The sequence below is a fragment of the Cyprinodon tularosa genome, unplaced genomic scaffold, assembly GCF_016077235.1.
Source record: "Cyprinodon tularosa strain WSP-4 unplaced genomic scaffold, ASM1607723v1 ctg290, whole genome shotgun sequence".
In the NCBI taxonomy this organism is placed as follows: domain Eukaryota; kingdom Metazoa; phylum Chordata; class Actinopteri; order Cyprinodontiformes; family Cyprinodontidae; genus Cyprinodon; species Cyprinodon tularosa.
In genome coordinates this window covers 727,013-739,941 of record NW_024038997.1, presented here as the reverse complement: position 1 = coordinate 739,941, position 12,929 = coordinate 727,013, and the positions used below count along the sequence as shown (strand labels likewise).

The 12,929-nt window shown below is 37.9% G+C and overlaps 2 protein-coding genes across 3 annotated transcripts in view; both read left to right on the top strand.

The window, feature by feature from the left end:
• Positions 1 to 2,260, top strand: part of edc4 (enhancer of mRNA decapping 4) — a 47,070-nt gene extending 44,810 nt beyond the window's left edge. The window contains exon 30 of one of the 2 annotated variants that reach the window (XM_038290953.1): positions 595 to 2,260. In XM_038290953.1, the coding sequence (XP_038146881.1) occupies positions 595 to 778 (184 nt within the window). In that variant the 3' untranslated portion in view covers positions 779 to 2,260. The remainder of the gene's footprint in view (positions 1 to 594) is intronic. The other variant, XM_038290954.1, reaches the window with a different exon arrangement.
• A 7,538-nt stretch (positions 2,261 to 9,798) lies between these two features.
• The window catches only part of nrn1la (neuritin 1-like a), a 122,720-nt gene continuing 119,589 nt past the window's right edge, over positions 9,799 to 12,929 (top strand). Inside the window, exon 1 of the mRNA XM_038290947.1 lies at positions 9,799 to 10,034. Coding sequence (XP_038146875.1) covers positions 9,977 to 10,034 — 58 coding nt within the window. The 5' untranslated portion in view covers positions 9,799 to 9,976. The remainder of the gene's footprint in view (positions 10,035 to 12,929) is intronic.

The window sequence follows — 12,929 nt, the reverse complement described above, 5'->3', positions numbered from 1 at the left end:
AAAATTCTGAAGCTCATTTAAAACATGAGACCAAAAAACTGCACAGTTGAAAATCATCTGGAGGCTAATTGGGTGAAATAAATGTATACCTGACCTTTAATTTTCTATGTCACACCTTGATTTTAAAGTTACCCACCAAAACTTTGAGTTCAGACCGACCAACAAACTGCAGATTCATTTAGAACATTTTAAGGAATCTAGAAAATCTTGGTTGAACTGAACTTGTGGTCCCTAACCTTATTATGCTAAGATCTGAAGTTGGTATTTATTGGATAAGATTTATTCCTCCAACAGATTTTAAGCAAGAAATATCACTTTTAGAATCTGCAGAAGTAAGCATCCTAAAACAGAGCTATTTTATTTTAAGCAGGATGGGGGAAAAAAGCAGTGAAATTGCCCTTTTTTTTTTACTTCAGATGCTCCAACCTTGTTTTATTTAAAAGTGTATAGAAATCTACTGATAATAGGAAACAATGGTTGTTTAAGCAGCAGAAAATTCATATAATCTGATGTCCAGAATATTGAAGGAAAAAATGTAAAGATTTTGAAAACCATGTTTCTCACTAAAGTTTGCCTCATTCTGTTCCCCTTCAGCTACCTGGAAGACGCAGTGATGAACTTGGACCACAGAGACCCCCTGACCAAAGACCACATGTCCTCTGTGCTGTCCCAGGTCCGACCAAAGCTCATGGCCTTCCTGCAGCAGGACCCTCACGGCCCGCTCAGCAAGAGGGCGCGGCGCCTGCTGATGATGCTGCAGGGACTCGTCAACCACTAGTCCTGGAGCAGGAGTCTCTTTGACCCCTCCCCCCTCTCATCATCTCTCATTTTGGTTTTGTTTTTTAAAGGCAGAAGCTTCAGGAAACGCATTGTTCTGCTTCTGAGACAGAACCCCATCTCTGTCTCCTCAGTGCCGCATCACTTCCTGGTCTTTAGGTTACTGTAATTTCATTTTTTTTCCTTTATGTGGGAGGATAATGATGACAGAAGGATTGTCTAACCTCACTGTTGACCTTCTGGTCTTCTCTGACACTTGGAGCCGTCTGCTGACCCGAGGAATGCTCGATTTCCCTCCATTCGTTGGAACCGTCACCTTCAACCAGGGATGCAGACAGAGCGTGGTCAAACGTGCAGCCTGAAGAAAAGACGTCTGGCCTGAAAATGTAGCCTTAATAGCAAACAGCTGGCCTTTTTTTGTGTGTGGTTTTTCTGACGGGGAATTCATCGGCTCATTCTGCTTTCAGTTCAAGCCGATCAGGGCAACCAGAAGTATGTGCGATCCCAGCGGCATTTTGTGTCTCCTCTTGGTTATTTCTTAATGGGCTGGAGGTGACATTCATGCCCCGCCGAGTCTTTGACAAGAGAATCTGATGATATTCATTAAGATAATTTCATTTTTTCAGGATTTGTTCCATATAAAGGCTTGGAGGGGGAGCAGAATAGGTCCCAGGTGATAAATGAACGCAGAGGTATCAGTTTTGATGTGATAAAGCATTTTTTGTTTAAAATCAGACATTTTCAGAGTTGAGCAACACAAAAGTTTGCCGTCCAAAACTTGTTTTGTTCGATATGTTAGCCTCTTTTTATGAAGAGCATTTAGTATTTGTAAGCCATGTATACTTGCTTTAGCTCAATATATAAAAAAAAATAAATAAATGCTGATGTTATTTTATCAGGATGTTTGTGACCTGAATGTGCAGTTACTCCTCTTTAGGCTCTAGGAGGCAGCACTCTCTCGGATTCTGTTTTTCCATGTTTAGGATTTTAAAAAGTCGCTTCTTCTTTACTAAACCAAGATTTTTCCCGCGGTTAGGTTGCGAACGCCTACTTTGTTGAAATGTTGGCGCTCATTCACTCGACCATTAAACTTACAGGGTAGATTTACGTTGTTGCTGATTGTTAAACAAAATAATCTCTGGTTGTTAAGAATCTGTTAGACTCGTCTATAAAGTGCCTTACTTTATTTTATCAGTTCCTGACATGTAAGGTTAAGCGGTCACAGCAGCTGTGTTTTGGTTTCAGACTACGGACCCACACAGGAGAATCTTTATGTTTGGTTGGGATCCAGATAGGAGCGCTCATTTCAGGCCTGGAGGAAGATGGAAGCTGTTTATTTTCTTGACTACTAGCTGCTGTACAGATGCTAAGGTTTCCTCCTCTCTCTTCATTGTTTGTTTCATTTGACCCACATGGTTCTGTTTGTGCTGTTTATAGTTTGTTTTACCCCTTAAACATTTTGGAATAAAGGAAAATTTAAAAAAATTATTTATTTTGTATCTTTTTATTTTGTATCATGTTTCTTTTTATCTGCTGGATCTGATGGAACTTTGATTAACTTTTGTATGTTTTGAGTATTTAAAACTTTAAAAAGTATTTCTAGTTTATTCCCACTAATTTATAACACATTTAAAGCCTTTTTGATTTCGCCTACAATCTTTATTTTTAAACAATTCCAAAGTACTGATCCTAAATGGAAATGAAATGTAACTGGTAGGGTTTGTTTTATTACCAGCTGAAGGCAGGACAGATCTGCTGCAGCGGTTTGTTGCAGCATCGCTCCAGATGCCTCTGACTAAAGATGTTGTTTTTCGACTGTCTGACGAAGAGGATCAACATTCTTCACTTAAATGAAGAATTCTTCTTTGTGAGATAATCTCCAGAGGTTCTAGATGAGTTCCTAGCTGATGCATTTACCTCAGCAGATGACAGTAGAAAGATTGCACTCTCCAAAGAGACTGATGAAGTTGTCCCTACCAACAATAACATGTGAATAACATGTTTATAATTTACTATACAGCATTGTTGCAGCAGTAGAGTTCTGGAGGGAGAATATTGACAGACGAAAACAGATTTTATCTAAAATGCAACATTTTTATTTCTTTTTTTACAATTTTGGTATAATTGCTGCTCTAAGTGGGTCACTTTGAGCTAAAGACATGTTTTACAGTCTCTATACTCCAGTTAATAATTAATTGATTACTAAATTTGTTGGCATTATTTCAATAATTGATTAATCCAATGAATTGTTTCAGCCCTAAATAAAATACATGAAATGGGTTAAACAGATTAACTACATCCTAGATGTACAACTTGTAGAGTGAGGTTAATAAATTAAATTCTCAGTGTCGGTTCTTCTTCTAGTTCCAGGGCACATGAACGTACAATACATTATTTGGTGCCGCTTGAATCTATTATTTCACTTTGTTTCATGATACAAAGAGAACATTTAAAAGATAAGAGTGGGTTTTACCTCTGTTAACCTCTGCACAATTCTATATCTTCAAAATAAAAAAGTATAAATCCACATATAACAGGCACATTTAGATTATATTCTGTTAAATAGGCACAGATTTATCTACTGTCTTAGTCGTTGGTAATTTCAAATGCAAACCTTTTCAAAGTGGAAAAAAGTCCTCATTTATAAAAGCCAGTTAAGCTTCAGTCATTGATAAACAGCATCTAGTGTGTGTAGTGGATATAAAATTTGTATAAATGTAGCAAGAAATTTTGCTTTTCTCTTTAAACGAAATACACCCTAATTTTCCCGTCAAGCGTTTAAAAAAAACAAGCATGCATATTTTTGCATAGGACCAATGGCATCAGACCAATAGTGTCCCTACCAAAGTTGAAATCAAACCTACGCCCTTACCCATCAGTCGGGGCATCTATCTTTCTGACAAGATGAGATGGAAAAATTCAGTAAATGTACGTCAGCTGGAATGATTAATCCAGCATTTAGCCCATTGTGCAGCCTTCACGCATTAATAAAATGCTTTCCTGCATGAATGAGGCCAAACCTTTACCACTGTCAGAAATGTGGATTACAAACTTGCATTTGCATGTTGGTCTAAGGTTAATTTCCTTGGATAGGTTTTAATTTTGGTGAAATCCTCAACAACTGTAAAGCTGATCTGTCAAAGTGTGGACAACTTAAGAAAATCTGAAGCCATTGTTGCTTTGTGACAAAACTGCATGTGCAATGAAAGATTTTTGGATTCAGCTCCAGAGAATAAACTGCTACAGAAGTTGCCACCAGTGCAGAGTGTGCACAGCATTGGCAGCAGATGGGCCTGATCATCTCACCCTTTCATTACAAGTAAACAATAGCATTCATGTTCGCCTTTTTTATACCTCCAATTCTTTTTGTAAGTTTCACAGTTGAACACTTTTAGTATAAAAGCGGCACACCCTTTCATGTATGCGGCCCTTGGTCTCTAGCTGTGAGATGTGAGGTGGCCCCTGCTTTAGGTGGTTGAGCTAAAAGAATTTCTGGGATACATTTTTTTCTCCACACCAAACTATTTTAATTGTGAAAAATGATTGTTAATATGATAGCACAGCCACAGGGGCGGAGCTAGGTGGGGGGCCAGGCGTGGCCATGGCCACCCTTAGCCAATCATTTGCCAGCCCTACAATTTTCCCCCTGTAACTTTTCATATATTAACAATAACTTGACAACAAAAACACTACGGTTAATTATGCACGTCAATATACTAACATTAAAGACGATAAGTATGGAATTTATTCACTCTTCAGAACTAGATTTTGTTTTATATGGGGTAAAGAGAAAAGGATGTGTCTCTGCAAGTCATCTTCAGTGAAATCATAGATAAATAACTATTTTAATAAAGACTTGTTAAATAATCAATTTATGTAGATATTAGTACTTGTAAATATTAATTTTCTGCAGAGTGATTATTGATAAAAGTAAGGCAAGGCAAATTTATTTGTATTGCACAATTCAGTACAAGACAAAGCAAGTGCTTTACATGATTTACATATGTGTTTGTGTGGCTAATATGTTTGTGGTGTTTGTGTTTCCCACTGGGCCAAGGCCTGATCCCAGATGAAACATCATCATCAAGCAGTTCTACCCAACTTATGTCAATGATTGTGAAACTAACTTTACGCTTCTTTGGATTTGGATATCATGCTCTGTTTTTGACAAGCTGGCAAAAATGCCAAATAACCACCACAGAAGCTAAACATCATGCAAGCAGGAAGAATGGATGGTTATGGATACTTCTGCTTCTTCTACTCTTGAGCGGGGACATACGGTACAACTAAATCCTGGTCCTACAAATAATATCAACAAAAGTAACCCTAACCCTAAAAAATATTATTCAGAGATTTAGTTGTGCTATAAAAAACAATAGTAAACAAACTAGTCTACCATGGGTAAACCAGGCTATTATTCAACTTATGAAAAAGTGAGATCTTGCTCTGAAAATTTCACTAAAAACTAAATTTCAAACAGACACACTTGTCTTTAAATTACTACGAAATAAAGTTGTTAAAGCTACAGTGTGTAATAATTACAGAGATATACAGTCAGAAATGTAATATATTATACATAACTATGTTATTTATCATCATCTACAAGCTCAGCCTCTTAACCTTAATATTTGCGTTGCCTTAGAATTCGTTATTTATAATTACATAGGAGCGGGTCTCGCAGCCATGGAGGCAGACATCTTTGCACTACAGCAGCACAGAGCCAACAAACTAGCGAGTTGAGAGAGATGAACTGAGACGGTACTGAAATCTATACCCTACACAGACTAATTAAATACTATCTGTAAAATTATCTATGTAAAAAAAAACCTCATCACTTGAGAAGGTAGGTGATGCGGACGTCGTGGAAGACATTTTGTCCCGTAACGCTCGCCGTACTTTTGGGGGGGAGAAGCGGTGGGGGGGAGATGTTCATGTTGCTGCGGTCTGCAGTCTGGACGTTAGATGTCGCTGAAAATTACAAACTGTAGCTTTAATGAAATAAGAAAGTCAAGGTCCACATATTTTATGCAATTGTTTGCTGAATCAAGTAGAAATAGCTCTGAAATATGGAAGCAGATTAACAAGTTGACCAATCGCAAGTGCAATTTAAGAAAATGTGTAACAAAGCTCAATCTAAAATGGAATGGTTAGCAATAACTCTGCCAAAATTGCAAATGAATTCAATTCATATTTTATTAATTCAGTAGAGCAACTTGCTGAAAATTTCAATCCAATTTTGGTTCCATGTAATGTTGCTGAAGACTCAGCCTCACCTTTTCACATCAAACAGGTTGACTAAAGTGAAATAAGGACAATTATCAATCAATTAAATTCATCCAAAGCAAAAGATATATTTGGTTTAGATACATTTTTAATCAAAAAGTATAGTGCAGATCTAGTAAAACCAATATCTCATCTAGTGAACTTGTCAATTAAAAAATGTGAAAATTTTATTTTTATTTTAAGTCTGGATCAGCTGATGCGGTCTGTAATTATCGACCCATTGCAATTGTACCTGTCATTTCTAAGGTGCTAAAGAAGCTAGTTGCTGAACAATTAATGGCCTATTTAGAGGAGAAAAGAATACTTAACCCTAAACAATTTGGATTTAGACCAAGGTATTCCACTGAAATGGCTGTATGCCATTTTACGGAATACATAAAAGGTAGTTTGGATGGAGGAAAATGTGTTGGGGCAGTATTTCTAGATTTTACAAAAGCGTTCGATACTGTAAATCACACAGTAGGCTCTATGCACAGCTCCACTACTTCCTGAATTTAAGGCAGCTCCTTTGTTTCCTGTCTTTCATGATTGGATGCACTGATTAATCCAGGTGTGTATGACCTAAGTAACTGGCCAGACACACCTGGATTAATCAGTTCGTCCAGTAATGAAAGACAGGAAACAAAGGAGCTGCCTTAAATTCAGGAAGTAGTGGAGCTGTGCATAGAGCCCGTTCTGCTAAGGAAACTGGAACAACTACATGTTTCTAAACAAACCTTAAGCTGGTTCAAATCTTATTTTGAGCAACGACATCAGTGTGTCAAAATTATTGGCATCAAATCTGGGATCCAAAAATGTAATGTGGGTGTACCACAGGGGTCCATTTTGGGCCCATTACTTTTCTGTTTGTACATAAATGATATCCCAAACATCTGCAAAGATGCCATCTGTCAAATGTATGCAGATGATACAATAATTTATGTGGCAGCAGACACACCTGGAAAGGCCTCTGACCTGTTAAACAGACAGTTGTGCATCTTACCAGAGTGGCTCCAAGATAACTGCTTAACTCTGAATTACACCAAGACTGTCTCCATGTGTTTCTCCCTTAAGAAAATTATAAACAATTAACTCAAAATAATTATTAATCAACATGAAATAAAGCCGGCTGGTGAATTTAAGTATCTGGGGGTAGTTTTAGATTCAAAATTGAAATTTGATGCCCATATTAAGAAAATGACGAAAACTATAAAGACAAATATAAACTGTTTTCGAATGATTCGACCATGTGTATCAAATCAAGCTGCACATGTATATTTACATGCAAGGATTTTATCCCATATGTCTTATTGCTCCATTGTTTGGGGCCAGGCCACAAAGTCTGTTTTAAAACCTTTACTCTCACTTCACAAGCAAGGATTAAAAATATTCGATCAAAAACCGGTGAAGTGGCATCACTATAAAATTATAAAAAAAATACAACATGATGACATTTGAAAATTTTATAAATTTCTTATTTTTAAAAGCTATTTTTAAATGCCTTAATGGTCTTGCCCCTGAAGTAATCTGTAGATTTGTTTTAAAGTATGCAAATGAAGGAATCAGGACAAGAGCTGGAGCTAGTGGGAACTGCAGGATTAAAAGATGTCGGACATCTATGGGTCAGTCCGCCTTCTCAGTGAAAGCATCACATCTCTGGAACTCTTTGCCTCTGTAGCTTAAGTCATAGACTGATATTCGACTTTTCTCCACAAGATTGAAAAAATGGCTCAAAGACAATCAAGAGTGTGAGCACTAAACTGGCTTGTACTGTACATTTTTTTTTTTGTTGTTGTTTTTTTTGGTTTAACTTCTCTTGTTTTTTGGGGGGGGTTTTTATGCATCTGTGTGTCATTACTAACCTCCCTCCCACTTAATGCTAACACCTTTTAAAAGCCTAACCAGGGACGAAGGCTGCAAATTAGCCCATGGCTACAAGCCTTATGTACTTTGACATCAGCCACCTGTTTGGTTGCAATGTTTAATGTACTGTCCCTGTCAAAAAAAAAAAAGATTGAAATACAGGAAAATAAGACAGAATCAAAGCAAGTAGGGACAAATAAGAAATATATATAATAAAATAAAAAATGCAGAAACAAAAAAGAATGTCAAAAACAGTTGGACTAAAGAAAATAAAAAACTAGGTAAGTAATGACCTGAAAGATTTTTATCCAGTCCTTTGGAGACCTTTTACCTAGAAAGCATGGATGGTGTCAGGGTTTGGTTGTGGTAGAGGACCCAAATGCAGAGGGAGAGAGGCTGAGGAGATTTCTTGGGAGTTTAATGGGGCAAAAACAGTAACAAAGGCAGGAATGCAAAAATCCAACTAATAATCAAAGCAAACCAGAACTATGGAGACATCTGGGGGAAACCAAACACAAGGAGCCAGGGAGAGACGAGGAACGTGGACAACAGCACGGGAGGACAGCAAAGACAAGGAACCAACAAAGAGTGAGAGCAGAGGGAGAGCATATATAGCAGAGAGAGACAAAGGGAGGGCTAACGAGCAGACAAGGAGCAGGTGTGAGAGGAGACAATGAGGGAGCCAAGGGGAAAGGAACACACACACACAAGAGGGCAAAAGAGGACAACAGAAAAACATGTGAACTAATATAAATCTAGAAATACAACAAAACTGGAATTAAACCAATAAATCTAGAAAACAAGGAGCAAAGTAAAGAACAGCAGAACCAAGACCATGACAGATGGTAGGAAAGAAATAGTTTGTCTTTATTTAGAAAATATGGACGTTCTCATTAGTAGTAGTTTGACCCTGCAGTTTTGGTGCCTATCCACTTTCTGGCTAGCCTGGGTGCCATTCCGAACTTAGTCCCGCCCACAAAGTTTGAGGTCGGGAAGTTCAGTCTGGCTCTGCTCCATAGTAGCGCGAGTATTATCGCCCACTGTCAGGCGATCCAATCAAATTGTCAGGGCGGGCTTTATACGATGATGGACAGATGACCAACAGTAACGTAATCAACCACATGACCAATGCGCGCTTGGGTGACAACAATAATGGCTGCCGCTGGATAGTTGAGGTGAGTAGATTCTGCTATTAGGTCTGTTCTAGAAGATATCGACAGCAAATTAATTTTAAAAGAGGAACAGAGAAACGCGATCAAGTCTCATCTTCTTATTATAGGCGTGCAACTGCACGCTTTGATTTTTGTGGACAACAACTATGCCTCGCTTAACATACGTCACACACTCCGTTGCTCTTATTGGTTGTAGGTCTATCCAATTGAGTGCAGAGGCATTTTTTTTCCTGGTTCGTTCAAAACACGCCCCATAATCACAGCTCTATGGAGCAGCATCAGACTCATATTCTGACTAGAATTGAGTCGGACTACGTCAGGCTACTTTCTGGCACCCCTCAGTGTACATTGGTTATTGCCTGGCCACCCTGATGAAAACATTCTATGCCTCTGCATATCAAACCATGGAGATCATTCTTTTCATTTTAATAAAACTGACATTTTTAGCAACTTAAATTTAGGAAAATATGAAATCTTTATAATGTATGGGAGCCCAGCTGGTGGTTTGAGGAAGCAGCTTAGTTTGCTTTTGCCTTGGATCAGCTCTGCCTGCTTTTCTCTGACATGGCCTATGGGTTTGTTGGAAGGAAAAAACAAAGTTGAAAGAACCGCAGAAAAGCCTCCTCCTCCTCCTCCTCCTCCTCCTCCTCCTCCTCCTCCTCCTCCTCCTCCTCCTCCTCCTCCTCCTCCTCCTCCTCCTCCTCCTCCTCCTCTCAGTGATGCTCAGCAGCAGTGGATGCTCTCAGAGCGGAGAACAGCGGTGCTGCTGCTGCAGGAGGAGAACACTGTAACCAGCTCCTCCTCCTCCCTTTCCTTTCCTTCCTCTATCGGAACAGATTCAGTCTGGACTTCTGGATCCAAGCTGAAACTTGTGAGTCCAGAGGAGGAACTTTCGGCTCGGCATGGCGTCTCTGCTGAACTCCGCCTGCCTCATCTTCTTTCCTGTTGCTCTGCTTCTCAGTAAGTATCTCAAACCCTCTGGCTCTGTTAGAGAGTGATTATGGGTTTCAGGACAGAACTTTGTTCTGCAGCAGAGATGCTGTGATGTTAGTTTTGCTGGGATCTGAGACCGGGATGCTCAGATCTCCCACCTTTCCTTGCTGCGTCCTGCTGGTGGTGCGCTGCAGCTGCGCACAGATCCGCGCCTTCCTGCGCGTTAAATGCTGCAGGTTGGAGCTTTATGCACGCAGCTTTTTATGAGCCTTGCAAACAGCTGTTGCAGAAGCGACTCAGCTGTCAAACTTTTTACTATATTATCGCTTGAAAAGTGGAATTAAGTGATAAATGTTGAGATTCAGATTAAAAGTCACTAATGTGTTTTTCTGCAAACTACTCACTTTTTCCCACCACTCAGCACATTAATATCTGAAATCAAAACCATACAAAGGGTGAATGTCTACACTAGTTAAAATAAATTGGTATTATTTATTATGAAATGATTTTCTCTGTGCTTAAATCATATTGTTTGGTTCATGAAGACAATATAATAATGCCTGCTGCCAAATGTGGACTATACAAAAACATATAACTGATTTAATAATCTAGATGGAAGTGTAATCTTTACGCCGACTTGCATGACAGATAAAGATATAATCCTTAGAAGCATGTAATTATAAATCCACTTAAATACTAAAATATTATGTATATTTTTCATGCACTGAAAAAATTAATTCAACCGCTTTTTCATTTACTTAATAATATTTAGTTACTTTAACACAATTGTTTTATGTTCTACCCTGCTAACATTAAACAGTTGTGTTAAAGATTAAGATAATGACAAAAACGGATGCATTTTTTTGTGTAGGATACCTTTTTGTCAATTAAAAGTAATTGTTTTACATTAAATTAAAAAAAAGTGTGTTTTTCCTACTTTCCTCCAGGAATTTCCCTCATGGCACTTAAAACTGACTAAATAAGTTGCACGATCAGTGTGCAGCAGTTCATCTCTAAACGAAATAGGTTGACCGACTGAATCTCTTAATGGGAAAAAAAGGTTAATTCTGCAGATGTCTGTGATGAAATCCTTTGTTTGTGTTGCTGAATATCATTAAACTCATGTTTTGTCTTGTTTCGATAAGCTTTGGCTGTTTTTGGATTAATTTATTGATGAACCCTCACGTCTGTAATCTGTATCCTCTTATCGACCACCAAAAGGTTGTCACTGAAACGCTGAAGAAAACTCCAGATTTCTGTTTGTTTTTTGTAAGGAAAGCAGAGAAAATGGATTCTCTGCCTGGATTTTTCTGAGACTTTTAAAAACAGTTGCCTAGAGCCATCGAGTGTTTTAGAAATCACTGATTCATCTGTTCCATGCTGTTTGTGCTCCGCTGAGGGCTTCCCGTTCCTCACAGATGCAAGAATTAAATGTTTCTGTTATACTTTATACTACAAACAGATACCTAAGGATCGATGTCTACATAGTCTGAATGATTTATGCTGAATATAAAGTTGTTTTGGTTTTATCGGTTGGACTGGGAGCACAAACAGGATTTAGGATCTGGAGATTTTGAAACACATTGGGTTAAAGTGGCCTTTTGTAGCTCCAATAATAGCCTTGGTTTGAATCCCCTTCCCCTATTTTCTCCTCACTTTTTACTCCCTTTTTGTGTCATTTGTGTTGGTGCTATCTAAGGCTTCAAACACAGATTTTTCAGGGGCATGCTTAAGATACAGATGTAAGAATTTTCTCCGGGACAAAAAAAAAAAATCTTTCTGTTCACAGAAATTTTTTAAACATGTAACTGAAAGGGTTTTGATGTATTTTGTTTGATATTATTGTAAGTTTTTCTTGACAGCCAGAAATAAAGATGAAGTCCCAAGTTGAGAGCTGCGGGGTTTTCATGCTTTTCTGCTGCTGCTCACCTGATTTAAATGAATGGTTCACTGAAGCCTTTTAATTGTGCTTGATTATTGGTTGTGACATATCCGGGTACAAGAAAATAGCTTTAATGTAACACTTTTTTTTTTTTTTTACATGTGGTGAACATATGTAGAATGCATATCAATTATGTATGAGGTTATACATTCTTTCGGGGAGCAGTTTGATACAGAAGAGCTGCTATCATCCATCATAGTGAAGATAAGGCTGAGCCCAATAGTGGTCCCAGATTAAGTGGTACATCTCTGTCCTGACTCTCACTAGAGATTTTTGCATGAATGTGGCCCCGTGAAGAAGCCATGCATGGTCCACTGCCAAAACACACAGCTACTGTCCCAATAAGCTTTATTCTGTAGAAAGCACTAACTTTTCAATCATAAAACTGGTTAAAATTATGACATTAATTACTTTTTTATATCTTAAAATTTTCCTCTTCAAATTACTTAAATTTGTTTATTTGTGTGTTAAAGAGGGTCTCTTCAGACCAGAGAAATTCAGTTGACGTTTAACTATCCAATTATTTTACATTTTGAACTTAAACTCCCAGGGATTCAGAGTCCGCACTTTTAAAATGTATATATTGGTTCACACTAGATTGAATTACATTGCACTTATGAAAGTGTTTAACTGTGTAAAAGAGTTGGAACAACAATCTTAATATTCATTGCAACGTTTATCAGCATTGAATTGATCTAACAATAGTGAATTATCTAAGAGGCTTCTCCAGATCTGGTGCTAGAATATCCTTCCTTCCTACAGGTATCAACACCTACAACATCTGTTTAAAAAATAACTTATGAGTTGCTGCAACATTTAATTTCCCTTAAGGATTAATAAAGCATTTTTGAATTGAATTAAATAGTGTCAAAAGGGAAACGCCACACTCTAGTATTAACATTCATTCATTAGAATTTATGGACAAATATAGTTGAGTATCATCAGCATAATAGCGGTAATTAATCCTATGCTGTCTGATA